At 38.2% G+C, this 18,107-nt stretch overlaps 2 protein-coding genes and 1 long non-coding RNA gene across 5 annotated transcripts; all 3 read right to left on the bottom strand.

Annotated features, from left to right (window-relative positions):
• Positions 1 to 370: 370 nt before the first annotated feature.
• On the bottom strand, positions 371 to 1,190 carry LOC137038174 (uncharacterized). The gene is made up of 3 exons (XR_010897407.1): positions 1,087 to 1,190; positions 584 to 916; positions 371 to 461 (listed from the first exon to the last, which is right to left on the bottom strand). It is a non-coding gene; the product is annotated as an uncharacterized lncRNA (long non-coding RNA).
• A 557-nt stretch (positions 1,191 to 1,747) lies between these two features.
• LOC137038172 (CMRF35-like molecule 1) lies at positions 1,748 to 5,438 on the bottom strand. 3 transcript variants are annotated; one of them, XM_067412620.1, is made up of 7 exons: positions 5,316 to 5,438; positions 4,560 to 4,892; positions 4,336 to 4,437; positions 3,973 to 4,041; positions 3,295 to 3,399; positions 3,042 to 3,097; positions 1,748 to 2,898 (listed from the first exon to the last, which is right to left on the bottom strand). In XM_067412620.1, exons 1-7 carry the CDS (start codon positions 5,350 to 5,352, stop codon positions 2,731 to 2,733), a joined length of 870 nt encoding a protein of 289 aa, XP_067268721.1. In that variant the 5' UTR covers positions 5,353 to 5,438; the 3' UTR covers positions 1,748 to 2,730. The 3 variants fall into 3 exon arrangements, with proteins under 3 accessions (XP_067268721.1, XP_067268722.1, XP_067268723.1); XM_067412621.1 differs by having other exon boundaries at positions 4,336 to 4,434; XM_067412622.1 differs by lacking the exon at positions 3,295 to 3,399.
• A 2,294-nt stretch (positions 5,439 to 7,732) lies between these two features.
• lmod1a (leiomodin 1a (smooth muscle)) lies at positions 7,733 to 17,982 on the bottom strand. Its single transcript, XM_067413637.1, has 3 exons — positions 17,299 to 17,982; positions 13,919 to 15,637; positions 7,733 to 11,189 (listed from the first exon to the last, which is right to left on the bottom strand). Exons 1-3 carry the CDS (start codon positions 17,557 to 17,559, stop codon positions 11,163 to 11,165), a joined length of 2,007 nt encoding a protein of 668 aa, XP_067269738.1. The 5' UTR covers positions 17,560 to 17,982; the 3' UTR covers positions 7,733 to 11,162.
• Positions 17,983 to 18,107: the final 125 nt, after the last annotated feature.

Genomic DNA, 18,107 nt, shown 5'->3' with positions numbered 1-18,107 from the left:
AACATAAATCCACATGTATATACATTTTGTAGTGGCTCACTGAATTTGAGCGAAAACATACAACTAACTGAAAGCATTTTTGTTAATGTTTTACTTGTACGGATATAAGAAGGTAATTTAATTTGTGTTAACAACAAAAATAACCTGACGGTCATTAGTGGCTGAGATGTAGATTTGGGTGTTGCATCCAAGTTAATTTTTATTTGGTTGGAGGCCGGATTTGACATGTCTTGAATATATTTGGTTTCATATTATATTTGTTGATATTATTGTTATAAAGGAGCAAATTATTATTTTCATTTGTTTTTTGTAATTCTGTTATGTTGGGCAATAACATAGGCAAGAGCATCTCTTTTTTGCTGACTAGATTTTACCTGCAGAGGTGAGTGTTGTTGTCCATGTAGATGTTGTGGTTATAATTGTGATTTCAGAGGTGTGTGAAAGTCTGACAACAAGAGCTGCTGAAAATAAAACAGAAAAAAAGAGGAATTTAAGTTTAATAAACATTTTGTAATGCTATGCCAAATTATTTCAATAGGAAGACAAATGTATTCTATTCACAACTGTTTGCATAAATACCCACCTAAGCGGACAGACAGATGAACTTTATTCAATGAGTCCTGGAACCACTGATTAAGTCCACAGTAATAAACACCAGAGTCTTTGAGGCTGAGACCGCTGATGATTACAGTAAAGAACTTTCCATTTGAATCAATCAAAGAGTATCTTCCTTTTTTACTGTACTCTTTAGCCCCTTCACTTCCAATCAAAACATGTCCAGATGATGTACAGGGATGCTTGCAAAAGTACTTTGGTGTAGATTTGTAATTATCTGGATATGGACATCTAATCTCCACCTTTTCACCCACTGCTCCCTCAAAAACATCTCCAGCCTTCACCAACACACCACTGAAAACTAAAACACAAAATGTTCAAAAGACACCTGCAAAGAAATGATCTGTATACATCTTGAAATATTAAATATCATATTATTATTCTGTATAGATTGTTGATAATAATTTGGTATTGCTATCAAAACGAAAATTGAATGGAAATGGATGGAAAAAGTAAAGAAATGAATATTACCTACGAAAAGGCACAGAATCTTCGTAAAAGTTTTCATTATCATATCCACATCAAAGCAACTTTAGGATTTATAAAGAAACTGCTTGATGTTTCTCACACTGCAAATGCAAAAGGGACTGGAAAGATGAACCCGCCCCAACCCATAGAGTGAGAGAGAGAGAGAGAGAGAGAGAGAGAGAGAGAGAGAGAGAGAGAGAGAGAGAGAGAGAGAGAGAGAGAGAGAGAGAGAGAGAGAGAGAACAGACGCCCCATTGTTTATGGCCTCGCTCACAAATCTAGTAACTCCTATTACCTATAGGCTACTTGATTTATAGCGTGCTCACACGTCCAGGAGTTTGGATGTGATAAAATAAACATCACTAATAATAAACTCCCTAATATACATTTATTTTTCCAATGTCACAAAATGAGTATGGTATGGCTGAAAGGGCAAACACTGCAGACTTTGGGTCAGGACTTCTACAAACTGACAAATAAATGACCGTTTAGCAGTGAAACTAGTACAACTTAAAGAATCAGAAAATAAGCAAACTTTGTGTCGTTAAGAACCAAGAGAGAGAGAGAGTGACAACAACTACAATGAAATACTTTTCTGCTCAGTTTTTTTAATTTATGTAAAAACCAGACACAGTCAAACAAATTCAAACACAACATTGCTCAGTATACATTTGAAATCAACAGAAATCATTAAGTTAATAGTGCTGTACAGATGTGTTTTTTGACAGTGAAACGAGAAGAGAAAGTTGTGTTGTGAAGAGAAACGATCTCATTAACACCTAAGCTATATTCAAGTGTGTGCATGTTTCAGGAAACCCACACACTAAATTAACACTCCGAACCCAACACATTTTAACTCTGCTGTTATCATATCACTGTGGTTTAGTTTAAACATTTTATTGTCATTTTATGGTTTAATATTCCTAATCAGGTTGTAGGCTACTCTCAACTAACTGCTTAGATTATCCTTATAAACACAAATAATGCACTTTCATGTTGCCTTGTTGAGAAACTTAGTTTCACTATATTTGAAAGTGTCATTGTTAAAGTATAATTAAATATTTAAGTAATATAAATTAAGTGCATTAGGGTTAGGGTAGGATTTGGTTTATGGTTAGTTGTATGTAATTATGCATAATTTACTGTTATTACCATGGTAAGTACATGTAACATGCAAGGGCACTGTAAAAAAGAAAAGTGTTAACAGAAAATTGTACATCAGTCATCAGTATACAGAATAAACACGCTTTAATATAAGAGGCAGTGGGGCAAAAGAATGTCTCACAACAATTAACATTATAAACATCAGTCTAGAAGACACAAAAAGACACACACAAAGGTGTAAGAAAAATATATGAATTAAAAATAGATTTAAACATAATTGGTCTTATAAGTTAAACAAATAATATATTTTTTAAATGCAACTTTGCATTTACAACCCTAAAGCTAATGCTGTTATTATACAGGAAATGCATACTAATTATTGAACACAGCAGCTCAGTTCAGAGTCACAACCTAAAACACTTGTCCACAGCAGGATGTTTGCAGGCAGTCACGCCTGTTTAAGCAAGCTGACCACATGCATAATTTCACGTCAACAAGTATGAGTTTTTTTGAAGAGCATGAGATTGATCTAATCATTTATCCTCAGTGGTGTGTGATGAGTGAATAAAAATCATTCACATTTTCCTGAGGTGCAGGATCACAGTGCTGCACGGTGGAATATATATCAGAAGAATCTGCATTTCTAGCAGGTCCAGCCAGGCTATACGTGCTCACCATTTCATTGTAGATGTGAAAGACATCGTCCACAGTCTGAAAGACATATAGGTACACATACAAAAAAATGTTGTTTAGTGTTATCTGGTTTAACTCATGTATATAATGTTGATCAATTGTATTTTGTTGGGATATTGGTACTTTAGAATAAACTTGTGCAAGAGAAGATGTTTCCATACCTGGTTGAGATCTGGTGAAACTTGAACTGAATTTTCAGGAACAGCATGGTTCAAACCTAAAAGAAACATGATGGTACTGTAGAACTCATTCACTTAAACTGCATTAGTGATCTGGACAATATAAGATATGATCACATGACAGGCAAACTAGTTCTGATTTTTATGATGTTTTTTTAATGTTTTTTTTATCACATTATCAACTCACTATAGGACTTGTGAATCAGATCAAGTCTGTAGGTGTGTGTGGTCTTACATCTGGACTTTGAATGTGATATTTTACTGCCGAGAAACACTAAAGCCACAATAACCCCAAACACCAGCAGCACCAGAAAACTTGCGATCACTACAGGCATGCTGACTGAAATAAAAAGAGAAAGACAAAATGCTATTATTACGTTTGCTGCAGCATGTTAAAGGGTTAGTTTAATGTCACGTGATTTCAAAATCACGAGCATTGGTGATCATTGATCGATTCACTGATTCATGGCCGTTTGAATCTTTATTTGAGGTTTGAAAACAAACGCGGAAGAGAAGACTGATGCTGAATAAAATCGTAGTTTTTGCTATTTTTGGACCAAAATGTATTTGCAATGCTTCAAGAGATTCTAATGAACTAACTGATGTCACATATGGACTACTTTGATGATGTTTTTATTCCCTTTCTGGACATGGACAGTATAGTGTGCATAGACTGCATATGCTCTGGGACTAAATATAAAATATCTTAAACTGTGTTCTGAAGTTGAACGGGGGTCTTACAGGTGAGGAACGACATTAGGTTGAGTCATTTTAATGACATCAATTTCATTTTTGGGTGAACTAACCCTTTAAGTTTATCAAGCTGTTGACAGGTTATGACAGTCATTATTAAATAATCTGTTATGAACAATGTTACACAAAGGAATTCTAAAGGTCATAATAAAATACATACAAAATAATAATCCATTTGATCCCTTTGACTGGCCTGTTGGTGAGGACTGCTCATATGAAGTAGAGTTATCTGAGAGAGACAGAAAAAGAGAAAATCACTGATTAATAAAAAAAGAGACAGAATCTCCCCTTTGAAAAAATATTAAAGGTAAAAGTATAAATTAATAACATCCAGATCACCTAATTCACAATACTGCTTACTAATAAAATATGGTTTGACTGTTATATATTTAAACAACTGATTTTACTGTAAGTCATTCTGATTTCCTAAATATTTTCCAAAAGCAGCCTAACCCGACTAAATTAAGTATTTTTGTCTTAAATAATCAAACTATTTTAGTAAAATGGATCATTAGTTGCTGACTGAAAGTAACTCCTGCAGAGGTGAGTGTTGTTGTCCATGTAGATGTAGTTGTAATTATAATTGTGATTTCAGAGGTGTGTGAAGGTCTGACCACGGGAGCTGCTGAAAATAAAACAGAAAAACAGAGGAATTTAAGTTTAATAAACATTTTGTAATGCTATGTCAAATTATTTCAATAGGAAGACAAATGTATTCTATTAACAACAGTTTGCATAAATACCCACCTAAGCGGACAGACAGATGAACTTTATTCAATGAGTCCTGGAACCACTGATTAAGTCCACAGTAATAAACACCAGAGTCTTTGAGGCTGAGACCGCTGATGATTACAGTAAAGAAGTCTCCATTTGAATCAATCAAAGAGTATCTTCCTTTTTTACTGTACTCTTCAGCCCCTTCACTTCCAATCAAAACATGTCCAGATGATCTACAGGGATGCTTGCAAAAGTACTTTGGTGTATATTTGTAATTATCTGGATACGGACATCTGATCTCCACCTTTTCACCCACTGCTCCCTCAAAAACATCTCCAGACTTCACCAGAATGCTGGTCAAAACTAGAGAAAAAGTCATTACTTCAGTCTATCTGTTAAAGATACATTTTCTACACAATCCCCTTTTCCAACAATATGAGGGTCATCAGACAACTACAATTGAACCAGTTCAATTTAACTTCAAATGCACTCCCATTTATATTTACATTGAAAGTCTGAAATGAGATGTCAAGATTTCTTAGTTTATGCATCTCTAAATAATGAGACCGTCTTAAAATCTGTCACATACAGTAATTCAAGCAAAATCATTTAACCTTGGAAAAAATGTAATTATCAATGAAATGTGGATTTACCACAGAACTTTTGTTTGTAAAACACAGTCATATATAGCTCACTGGGATATTTCACTTAAAATGTCACTAAATTTATGCACACAACTACATTGCAAGATTAATAATTATATCAAGCAGGGGAAAAAGTATTTACCTATGAAAATAGTCAGAATCTTTAGATGGGTTTTCATTCTTGCTAACTTATCCTCTTCAAGAAAGACATCAATAATAAATTACAACATAACGCAAACATTATAATCGGCTTCCTGTCTCTCACTTGTCTGCTCAATTAGTTAACTGTGGAACAGTGTTAAGAGAGAGAGAGAGAGAGAGAGAGAGAGAGAGAGAGAGAGAGAGAGAGAGAGAGAGAGAGAGAGAGAGAGAGAGAGAGAGAGAGAGAGAGAGAGAGAGAGAGACACCCCTCTGTTTAAGGCCTCGCCCACTGATCTAGTAACACGTGATAAAATAAACACAGCTAAAAATAAACTCCCTAATATACATTTATTTTGCCAATTTCACAAAATGATGTAAATCCAACCTTTAGTAGGACTGGTATTGCTGCAAGGGGCAAACACTGCAGACTTTGGGTCAGGAAGGAAAAAAAGTTGACACCTTCTGCCACTGATGCATTTGCAAGTAGACATTTGATTATGCACGCTTACTGTTGTTAACAAGACTGTGATAGACAAAAAGAAAGCCAGATTACAAGAGAGCCAGTCACCTAGTAAAATTACTTCCTTTTATTTTGTATGGCGGATTCCATTGCTGATATTTGCTCTGGAAAATGTGTCATATTTACTAAGAAAAATGCACCATGAGTCATTTTATATTTCTGGTATATACCCATACTCTTTTGAGCTAATTTTTCTTCGAAGAAATTAATATTGATTTAATCAAGATTTTGAAATTAATACCTGTTTTGCAATACAGGTCCTTCTCAAAAAATTAGCATATTGTGATAAAAGTTCATTATTTTCCATAATGTAATGATAAAAATTTAACTTTTATATATTTTAGATTCATTGCTCACCAACTGAAATATTTCAGGTTTTTTATTGTTTTAATACTGATGATTTTGGCATACAGCTCATGAAAATTCCTGTCTCAAAAAATTAGCATATCATGAAAAGGTTCTCTAAACGAGCTATTAACCTAATCATCTGAATCAACTAATTAACTCTAAACACCTGCAAAAGATTCCTGAGACTTTTAAAAACTCTCAGCCTGGTTCATTACTCAAAACCGCAATCATGGGAAAGACTGCCGACCTGACTGCTGTCCAGAAGGCCATCATTGACACCCTCAAGCGAGAGGGTAAGACACGGAAAGACATTTCTGAACGAATAGGCTGTTCCCAGAGTGCTGTATCAAGGCACCTCAGTGGGAAGTCTGTGGGAAGGAAAAAGTGTGGCAAAAAACGCTGCACAACGAGAAGAGGTGACCGGACCCTGAGGAAGATTGTGGAGAAGGACAGATTCCAGACCTTGGGGGACCTGCGGAAGCAGCGGACTGAGTCTGGAGTAGAAACATCCAGAGCCACCGTGCACAGGCGTGTGCAGGAAATGGGCTACAGGTGCCGCATTCCCCAGGTCAAGCCACTTTGGGCTACAGAGAAGCAGCACTGGACTGTTGCTCAGTGGTCCAAAGTACTTTTTTCGGATTAAAGCAAATTTTGCATGTCATTCGGAAATCAAGGTGCCAGAGTCTGGAGGAAGACTGGGGAGAAGGAAATGCCAAAATGCCTGAAGTCCAGTGTCAAGTGCCCACAGTCAGTGATGGTCTGGGGTGCCATTTCAGCTGCTGGTGTTGGTCCACTGTGTTTTATCAAGGGCAGGGTCAATGCAGCTAGCTATCAGAAGATTTTGGAGCACTTCATGCTTCCATCTGCTGAAAAGCTTTATGGAGATGAAGATTTTGTTTTTCAGCATGACCTGACACCTGCTCACGGTGCCAAAACCACTGGTAAATGGTTTACTGACCATGGTATTACTGTGCTCAATTGGCCTGCCAACTCTCCTGACCTGAACCCCATAGAGAATCTATGGGATATTGTGAAGAGAAAGTTGAGAGACGCAAGACCCAACACTCTGATGAGCTTTAGGCCGCTATCGAAGCATCCTGGGCCTCCATAACACCTCAGCAGTGCCACAGGCTGATCGCCTCCATGCCACGCCGCATTGAAGCAGTCATTTCTGCAAAAGGATTCCTGACCAAGTATTGAGTGCATAACTGAACATAATTATTTGAAGGTTGACTTTTTTGTATAAAAAAAACACTTTTCTTTTATTGGTCGGATGAAATATGCTAATTTTTTTAGATTTTTGAGGTTTTCATGAGCTGTATGCCAAAATCATCAGTATTAAAACAATAAAAGACCTGAAATATTTCAGTTGGTGTGCAATGAATCTAAAATATATGAAAGTTTAATTTTTATCATTACATTATGGACAATAATGAACTTTTATCACAATATGCTAATTTTTTTAGAAGGACCTGTATATGGTACATTGTCTCTTTCGCCACCTGTAGGTGGGATACATGAACTGCACAAGAACTATACTGTACAGATAAGGTATTTCCTTTATTCATAAAATAAACTTTCACTTCAAGCTTTAATTGCATATTCATTGCACAGAAAACAACAAAAATAAGATATGATTATTAGAGTACAGGTTTCAGCCACAGCCACACTCTACTCCTACCCATATCGCTAAACAATTAGGTTAGGCTGCAGCCATTAGATCCACACAGGTGGAGCTGGACTAGGTCAAGCTCAACCCATTTGGCTATGCAGTGAGCATCAATACCAGGAACCATTTGTGGATGTTATTGACCAATCTGTTATCCAGCTATATAAAAAAGATAAAATTAAGTACAATTAAGGCAAATAGAATTCAAACGGGTAGGAAGACATACTATACATAAAACCCAGGTAGGTAATATTGCTAATTCAATACTTCTAAAGTGATATCTAGAATAATTATCACAATTAAAAAACAGGTGTGCTTGTTTTCATCTTGATTTATGGAGATAAATTAGAAATGCTGCGCATGGATAATTGAGTTTGATAATGTTTGCCGATGTGAAAGGAAGCGGTTCAATTTGTTCTATTTTTCCTCCTTATAGTATCATTCATTAATGTTAAAAGCATATGCTTGTTTATTAGGAACACCATACTAATACTGTGTTTGACCCTTTCGCCTTCAGAACTGCCTTAATTCTACGTGCCATTGATTCAACAAGGTGCTGAAAGCATTCTTTAGAAATGTTGGACAATAATGATAGGATAGCATCTTGCAGTTGATGGGACATTTGTGGGAGGCACATCCAGGGCACAAAGCTCCCGTTCCACCACATCCGAAACCAATTTGAAATGATTTGAGCTTTGTGACATGGTGCATTATCCTGCTGGAAGTAGCCATCAAAGGATAAGTACATGGTGGTCATAAAGGGATGGAGATGGTCAGAAACAATGCTCAGGTAGGCCGGGGCATTTAAATGATGCCCAATTGGCACTAAGGGGCCTAAAGTGAGCAGATAAAACATCCCCCACACCATTACACCACCACCAGCAGCCTGCACAGTGGTAACAAGGCATGATGGATCCATGTTCTCATTCAGTTTATGCCAAATTCTAACTCTACTATCTGAATGTCTCGATAGAAATCGAGACTCATCAGAAAAGGCAACATTTTTCCAGTCTTCAATTGTCTAATTTTGGTGAGCTTGTGCAAATTGTATCCTCTTTTTCCTATTTGTAGTTGAGATGAGTGGTACCCGGTGGGGCCTTCTGTTGTTGTTGTAATTATTAGCCGGCAGCATATCACCCTGTAGCCCAAGACTGGTTTCCCTCTGAAGCTAAGCAGGGCTGAGCCTGGTCAGTACCTGGATGGGAGACCAACTGGGAAACCAGGTAGCTGCTGGTAGAGGTGTTAGTGAGGCCAGCAGAGGGTGTTTAACCTGTGGTCTGTGTGGGGCCTAACACCCCAGTATAGTGATGGGGACACTATACTGATAAAGAGCACTGTCTTTCGGATGAGACGTTAAACTGAGGTCCGACTCTCTGTGGTCGTTAAAAATCCCAGGATGTCCTTCGATAAAGAGTAGTGGTGTAACCCCGGCATCCTGGCCAAATTTGCCCACTGGCCTCTGTCCATCATGGACTCCTAATAATCCCCATATCCAGATTGGCTTCATCACTCGGTCTCCTCTCCACCAATCAGCTGGTGTGTGGTGAGCGTTCTGGCGCAATATGGCTGCCGTCACATCATCCAGGTGGATGCTGCACATTGGTGGTGGTTGAGGAGATTCCCGCTTCCATGTAAAGCGCTTTGAGTGCCTAGAAGTGCGCTATATAAATATAACTAATTATTATGATTATTAAGGTTGTGCGTGTTATGGCTTCACAAATGCTTTGCTGCATACCTTGTTTGTAATGAGTGGTTATTTCAGTCAAAGTTGCTTTTCTATCAGATTGAATCAGTCAGCCCATTCTCCTCTGACCTCTAGCATCAACAAGGCATTTACTGGATGTTTTCCCTTTTCACACCATTCTTTGTAACCCCTAGAAATGGTTGTGCGTGAAAATCCCAGTAACTGAGCAGATTGTGAAATAGTCCGACCGGCCCGTCTGGCACCAACAACCATGCCACGCTCAAAATTGCTTAAATCACCTTTCTTTCCCATTCTGACATTCAGTTTGGAGTTTAGGAGATTGGCTTGGCCAGAACCACACCCATAAATGCATTGAAGCAACTGTCATGTGATTGGTTCATTAGATAATTGCATTAATGGGAAATTGAACAGGTATTCCTAATAATCCGTAACGGTATTCCCAGATGGCTGTGCCCTCTTTCAGCAGGATAATGCGCCCTGCCACAAAGCAAAAATGGTTCAGGAATGGTTTGAGGTGCACAATGAGTTTGAGGTGTTGACTTGGCCTCCAAATTCCCCAGATCTCAATCCAACGGAGCGTCTGTGAATGTACTGAACAAACAAGTCACAACCCCAAACAAACCCACCTCGCAACTTACAGGGCTTAAAGGATCTGCTGCTAACATCTTGGTGCCAGATACCACAGCACACCTTCAGGGGTCTAGTGGAGCACATGAGCAAAAAAGAGGGACCAACACAACATTGTTATGCCTGAATCAATATTATGCCAATAATGTTTTGCATGATATGTATATATGCTTATGAAATTTAATGCAATATCAGACACATAATCAGTTTAGCAGTTTGTAGTTCCCATGCAGAATTTCCTACTATTTAGTCACCTTTAAATCAAAATTGTTCATTCTTGTTGTTGTTTTTATTTAGTATTGCAGTATTCATTATAAATGATTTATGCATGCAGATTGTTTTTGTTTTTTTATTCATGTGCCTTCCTAATCTTCAATCAAAATAACTTCCCTTCCCCCCTTGATGCAGTGACATCTCTAAACATATGCTATCACAGCAATAGGAAACTACAATGATCCAATCAATTCAATACAATGACAAAATCAAGTTCAGCCCTAAACGTTTTTCTTGTTTCACTCAGCTATATGTCACAATAAGGAGGAAAGTACTACTTCTGTTTTATGACTTTAACAAACACAACATCAAGGCAGTAATGATTTAAGATAGGTCTTAAAAGGCCTCAAAGAATGCCAGGGGTTTAGAAACAAATGGCCAAGATGTTCCAATAACCCATTTGATTTATTAGAAAAATCTTTCTCTGAGGGAGCTTAAACCCCAACACATGTCCCTCACTGCTTGAATGTTGAGTGTTAAATTGTCAGTCCATGGAAAAATCAAAGTCAAGTGTCCCACCTCAGATGTTCAGAAATCAGATAATTCAGATGTTCAGATATCAGATAATCCCAACGAGCTGTATTTCAGACTGTCTAAGCCAGTTAAGGAGGAATCTCATCTTGAGGATTCAATGACTCCTCCTATGATGACAGGGTGCTAGAGGAGTGGAGGGGAATCTGGTAGATGCACAAACACTGGACAGATGCTATCTTAACCGCTTAGGGATCTCAACCTGAGAGGCAGATTAAAAAAAGAAGATAGTTAAGCATTTATAATATTTAGATATTTAAACTTCTCTTTTGGCAAAAAAAATCTTCCAAACCATATTTACTTTACCTAAAAACACTTTGAAAACCCTTGTCCAATGAAGTGGAGATTATATTTTAGTGCATTTCTCTGACATCATACATGTCACAGTTTTAATGTCATGCAAAGAGAACATTCTTGCAGATATACCACATGTTTGGAGGTTTCACCAGGACAACAACTTGGTCTTTTAAAAAAAGTGACATTATTGTTTAGCACTCCTATGGAAATATGATAATATTTTGTAATTATAATTTAAATCTTATTCATTTTCAAATAGTTTGTTAAAAATCAACAGGAAAATATTATATATATATTATATTATTATGGAAATGATGCCAATTATTATTCCCATAATTACACTTCTATTTTCATTGCATGTTGCACCAAGAAGGCATTTATATGCAAATTAGATGCAGTGTATAGATACATTGTATTGAATGGGAAAATCCAAGTTTGGCCATTTTACCCAAATATTGCATAAAGTAAAATGGTATAGCAAGCCATTTCATTGTATCTTTCATAACATAGTTCAGAATCATCTTTAAACAATGTTGGTTTTAGTCCCAGGAAGATATAATATATTTTAGAGCTATCGGGACCAATTATGTGACAATTTCATATACACGTCATTTACCTGTGTTGATATGTCACATCATATCTGTACAGAGAAAAGCAGCTCTAGCTGTGGGTACTGTGTAGTGTGAGGCTGAAAGTTTTTTGTCAAAATGTCAACAAAAAAACAACAACAAAAATGTGGTGAAGTAATCACTTATTCAAAAGAAGAGTGTACATAGAATGTAGAATTCACATTTTTCTTATTAAAAGGGTGATATTTAAATGTAGTATCATGAGTGTCATGAGTAGCATCTACAGTGATGTCTCCAACAAAATTACCCAGAAACGTTTGTCCCAGGAACTGTTGCTGTCTGCATTTCCATCACCATCTAAAGCAGTGTTTCCCAATGTTTTTCCAGTCATGGCACCCTTTAAAAATGTTCTAAATTTTGTGGCACCCCCTCGCATCATTACGCTAGGGGTGTAGCGATACAGATTGTTCACAGTTCGGTTTGTATCGCAGTTTTAGGTTCACTGTTTTGATACGGTTCGGTATTTTCTATGTTCAGGGAAAGAAGGACTACTGTCAAATAAAAATAAAGAAAAGAACAAATAAAGAACAAATAACTTTAATACAAGCAGCAGTACAAATAAATACTGTCAAGCAAAGATATTGATAAAATAAACAATGCTTTTCAGATTTTTAGGTAGGTCTAACATTAGTTTTTAGGTACAGAAATTGAATAAAAATGTAATAATCAAATGTAAAATAACTGCATATTTAACTGTTTAAATTAAAGATTGATCCTTAAACTTACAAAAGCTATTCAATCAAGAGCAGTGAGTGATTCCTTATTTTTGTTTGACATTAAACAGACAGCAGTAAAGGCTACTGTCCCTTTTAGACCTAATGGAAGGCTCTGCATTGTCTTTCTCGACTGTATAAAGTTCACTTAAGGCATTTTCAGATTATGTCTGCTTGAATACTTATCAAGATGGACATGTTGAGATATTTTTTTGTGTGAGTTTGTCCGTTCAACCGCAAGGGTCTGTGTACATATTGATTTCATTTCCTTTTCCTTTTCATTTATTTTGTCAGGCAGAATTCGAGTGTGGGAAGGACAACTGCACTTCAATAAAAAATTGTGTGAATCTCACACTGGTGCCGTCTGACGAGAACAGGTGTGCTGTTTTCAACACAACACCGGCACCTTACACGGTACTCCTGCTCTCGTCAGATGGCACCCCTGTTAGGAAACACTGATCTAAAGTACCCTGAAGATAAGGCAAATTTCCAGCTTCCGCTGGATTTCGCCATCCGCATATAAGCTTAAAGGGTTAGTTCACCCAAAAATAAAAATTCTGTCATTAATTACTCAGCCTCATGTCGTTCAAAACCCATAAGACCTTCGTTCATCTTCGGAACACAAATTAAGATATTTTTTAAGAAATCTGAGAGCTCTCTGACTCCCTCCATAGACAGCAACTTCATTGTCATAAAGTCATTTTTGTTTGTTTTTTGCACACAAAATGTATTCCTAATGCTTCATAATATTAAGGTTGAACCACTGGAGTCACATCATGGATTAATGATGTTTTTACTGCCTTTCTGGGCCTTTAAAAAGTGGAGAGGTCAGAAAGATCTTGAATTTCATAAAAAATATCTTAATTTGTGTTTCAAAGATGAACTTACGTGTTTGGAAAATGGAGTGTTTAATGACAGAATTTTCATTTTTGTGTAAACTAACCCTTTAATATAGCCTGAACCTCGTTGTTGGTCCATCGGTCATCTATTTAGAAAACTCCTTTGTGGATTCAAATAGCAAACAACTCCTAATGCACATGCCTCAACAGACTTTTAAAATGCTACGTGAATGCAACCAATCAGCATGTACAGCCCATGTTTCTAAACTGTACTACTCAACGAACAGAAACTTTCTGAGGGGGCATTTTTTTCTCTGCCCTTTTTACCCAGAACTTCATTTAGACCCTGGTCCCTGCGGTCGAAACACACAAAATACCTGCCCAAAGTCCCTAGCTCCTGGGGGAAGTTTGGTGGAAACGCAGCTTAAAACATGTGATGTCCGTTTCACTTGCCTTTTTGAGAGCGTTCATGCTGCAGTTTCTGATAGAGTCCAGGAGCTGATCCCTGGAGCTCCTGTCCATCGGTTGGACAGCAGCACTGCTGTCTGGTTTCCTCTGAGAGATTGGGGTCAGCGACCTCCTCAGGGCCTGAACATCTAACCCTGGGCTGGGAGGTGGTGGTGGAGGAGGAGGATCCCCTCTTTTCTTTCCTGTTACCTCAGTGGGGAGGGGTTTAGATGGTGGCTTTGTGGGCGGAGCTTTGGGAGTTTCCAGAGCAGAGGGTGATTTTGAAATGGCAACAAATTTAGAGTCTTTCTTCTGAGTCTTGATAGACTTATTTTTTTCAACTGAGCCCTTGTCTTCACGTGGGGTTTTGTGGGAGGAATCGCTCTCCAGTCTGGCGAGTTTTTGCGCATCTAGTCGTTGCTGCCGCTTCCTGTCCATGTTTCGGCTCAAGATGTTCGTCATGGTCATCCTGGGCCCAGCCAGCTCGAAATGATATCCCAACTTCAGCAGAGAAGAGTTGTCACGTAAGACTTTGGCCATCTCCATCTCAGTCTTCCCTCCGCAGATGTGTCTCTGGTTATGAAACCTCAGCTCCATAAGCGTGCTGTTGTGCTGAAGAGAGTTGATGATGGCCAGGATGCCTTTGCCTGTCAAATGGTTGGAGTCGAGGTTGATTCCGGTCAGGGATGAGTTATTTCGCAGGGTTCCAGCGATGGCGAACGCAACATGATCATCCGCTCTTGTGTTTGCGAGGCAGAAGTTTTTGACATGAGTGTTGCTGCGAAGACCCTCAGCAAACTGTATCAGGGTGTCTGTCTTGATGGCATCAGAATTATTAACATTGACTTCTGTTAGTTCAGGGTCGTCACTGCGAACCTGCTCTAGAAGGTCGTCAAACATGCTGGAGCCAGTATCACTGTCCACATCTTCACTAAAAGACTCGTCCTCCTCAGTGGTAACAGAATGGTCATCCACGCTATGACAATTCCCCGAGCTGTTACAGGTGGTAGATATCTTCACATCATTCTTTTCTAACTGTTTCACTTGTTCTTTTTCTCTCTCTTTCTGTGCTTTGGTTGTATCTCTCTGTGAGTGACTTTTCACATCCTGCTCTTCTCTCTCCTTTCGTCTGCTTGTCTCTTCTACATTTCTTATTCTGCTTTTCTTCTCCTCTATTTCTCCATCTTTTAGGTTTACTCTTCCTACTGTGTTGTTGATCTTTGGTTCCGCTATGGTTTTAGATCTGATTTCGTCTTGTTTCTTGACATCTGCTTTTTTGTCTTTTACTTTTAGGTCCTCAGCGTCTTTATCCCCCTGCAGTTTGGAAACAAAACCTCGTATTTTGGAATTTTCACTTACTTTTTTCTCCTCCTTCCTCCCTCTTTCTTTCTTATCCTCTTTTTTGTCTTGCAGTTTGGATATGAGGTCTAGAGTTTTGTTGCTCCCTCGCTCTTTCCTTGAAAGCTCTTTTCCACTCTCGGTCTTATTACCTGTCTTCTCTCCTTCTAGCTTCTCTTCCTCCCTTTTCTTCTCTTTGCCTTTTTCTCCTTCATCAAGTAAACCCTTAAAGTCAATCTCCCTTTTTCTTGCTTGCTCCTCATCTTTTTCACTCTCTGCATTTCTGCTCTCTGTGTCAGGAGGATCTCCACTCTGCGACCTGGAAAACTCTCTGCTCCTCATCCGACGGAGTCGATCTCTTCTTCTGCCATCACCTCTTTCTCCTCCCTTCAAAATTAAACACAAAACAAATCACATCACATTAAGTCTGAGAAGCTGTTTGTCTTTTTGTAGCAACCTGATTTTGGCTAATCGGGATCTGGCTCATCATATTCCCATTCTATTTTAGTTCCCATTTACTTTAATTTCAGTTTAATTATAAATGAATATCAGTTTTATCATTAAAATACATGGGGGCATCAAACAAAGGGAACATACAATATCTAATTACAGCCAGTGGCTGGACCCATGCTAGGCTTGACTGAGTGAGCTATTATTAGTGGTCATTAAAAGGGAATGAAGATACTAGATGTGTGTGCTATTGTTTGAAGAAGTCTTAAAACTCTCAGATGTGCCCTTATAAGGCAGCAAAGGGAGGAACATTCAGATCTGGAATGCATCACTGAGGCCAAGCTTAAAGTAAACACATTCACAAATCGCTCTTAACTACTGACTACTGTAAAATAACCTGAACATAAATTGTATTCTCACAGCTGTTTTACTGAATACACTTGGAAGCAGAATATTATCCAAAATAAACTATAAATGGGGAATCACTGATTGTAAAGAGCACCATGTTACTAAGTTACTCTTATTACTCTTACTCTCTCTGTGTGTGCGTGTGTGGTCTGCTGTCTGCTGAACATGTTTCAAACTAACTCATCAGTGTCTCAATCGTTTAAAAGTAGTTTTTGGCCCCTTGAGTGCATCTCACATTACTAGTGCTTCATTAGCACCTGTTTAAAACCCAACTAGCACTCTCCAAAAACATGGAACCACAAGGAACAAGTAACACCATCCAAGACGATTCAGACCATCTGTTCTGTTTGTTACTCTAGACAATTTTACAACATCCTCTCAGAAAATCATATTGAGGTGAAACCAAAAGTGAATAAATACAGCAACTCTGATGTCAAAGGTTAGTGCTACATACTTTATATGGAGTGCCAACTACCATCCCCTAGATTCTAAAACACAGAAGGGTGTTTATACCAGACAACGATAAATTAAGCCATAATACAAAATGTTTATGAAGACATTTGGCTGTAAAGAAGAAATATATAGCTAGAAAAGTTTATAGTTTTAAACTTGTCAGAAGTGGTTTTTTGTTGGAAAGAATAGCTTGACTCACATTTGGAAGTACAAAGTGTTTTGCGGCGCAGGCACAATACCCCAAAGCATAGAAAAGTTCATCTCATCATTATAGGTCATTAGCCGTGTGTGCAGCATGTGTTGACATATGTGACCATGTCAGCTTGTCAGGCACGTACGTAGGCCGGACTGATTAACATTGATCTTACTGCTAAATCAGCTATTCACTGTGTCCATAGATCTACAAAAATGTCACACTATGATGAGATCTTAAACAGGAAAACACTGAATGACAGAAAAACACAGTCCACTGAGAGCAGACTTCCTATAGGGAAAATACATCCATTTTTTTAATATATTTGGATTTTGGAAGTTTGTAACGTTAAGTGTTTTAAAGATTTAAGGTTTTGTTGATGGACAAAAAAAAAAAAAAAAAAAAAAAAAACTTCGTTTAACAGTTAAATTAATTATTATTATTATTTTAACGTAAATAATATAATAGCTACTACTAATAATACTACACCTAATAAAAAGCCCAATTATAATAATAATAGTTGTTGTTAGCCTATTCGCATCACCTCCACGCTCAACTCTCTCCGGATCAGTTTCTTGGTCTCCCGCTCGCAGTAGTCAAGCATAGCCCCTCTGTCATATCCTCGGGACGGTATTTTCTCCGTCTGATTCCGCTGGCGGAGTCCCACTGGCACGGTCGGATCTGGATCAATATAAACGAGGTCCCGCTCGAGCTCCTCCACTTCCTCCGGTGAGAGCGTCGCGAGCAGCAGGTCCGTGTCCGAGTCATCGCTCCCCTGCCTCTCCGAGAACTTTGGTCTGGACATTTTCTTTGGAAATTTTTAATGTATATTAACCAAGTAGGATCCAGTTTAAATATTTTTTTTTCTCTTCGCAAATGCCGTTAAATCGAGAAATCCGTGAAAAAAGGGGATGAGGGTCTCGCGCTCCAGAGCGCCTTTCACGAGCTCCAGCTCAAGCTCGGAGCGCCAAGACGCATTCCGCGCGATCCTTCATATGTGCGTGACCGCGTGCAGTCTGCGTACACGCACAAATGCGAGAACGTCTGTCTATCTGTCAGGCAGGTTACCCCAAAGCCTTTTTTCAAAACCACATCCATTGACTGGAAAAGTTTTAAAGAATTATATCATTGCCTATGCCTATCACTTTCCTCTCCAGTAGCCTTCTCCCACCTATTTCTCTTGAATATAGTTGCCATTGGTATTCTTCCTCTTGTTTCACCAAGTTCTTTTGTTTGAATCATAAGCCCGATCTTGTGGTTCTTTAGATAAATACTGATAAAATTCTGCATAGGAATTACCACTAGATGTCCGCGCATTCACCAGTTCTTACAAGGCGCAACAGCAAAATTATG

Source organism: Pseudorasbora parva, chromosome 13 (genome assembly GCF_024679245.1).
Source record: "Pseudorasbora parva isolate DD20220531a chromosome 13, ASM2467924v1, whole genome shotgun sequence".
NCBI classification, from domain to species: Eukaryota; Metazoa; Chordata; class Actinopteri; order Cypriniformes; family Gobionidae; genus Pseudorasbora; species Pseudorasbora parva.
The sequence above is the reverse complement of the archived record's forward strand: the minus strand, read 5'-3'. Positions and strand labels throughout refer to the sequence as shown.

Coding starts and splice junctions, on each gene's coding strand:
- LOC137038172 (XM_067412620.1), bottom strand. CDS start 5,352: ATGAAAACCCATCTAAAGATTCTGACTATTTTCATAG. Junction 4,042..4,335: donor CTCTGCAGGAGTTACTTTCA/GTCAGCAACTAA, acceptor TGTCTCTCTCAG/ATAACTCTACTTCATATGAG. Junction 2,899..3,041: donor TTTCACCAGATCTCAACCAG/GTATGGAAACAT, acceptor TATGTCTTTCAG/ACTGTGGACGATGTCTTTCA.
- lmod1a (XM_067413637.1), bottom strand. CDS start 17,559: ATGTCCAGACCAAAGTTCTCGGAGAGGCAGGGGAGCGATGACTCGGAC. Junction 15,638..17,298: donor GGAGAGAGTTGAGCGTGGAG/GTGATGCGAATA, acceptor TTAATTTTGAAG/GGAGGAGAAAGAGGTGATGG. Junction 11,190..13,918: donor GCATGAACGCTCTCAAAAAG/GCAAGTGAAACG, acceptor TCTGCCTCTCAG/GTTGAGATCCCTAAGCGGTT.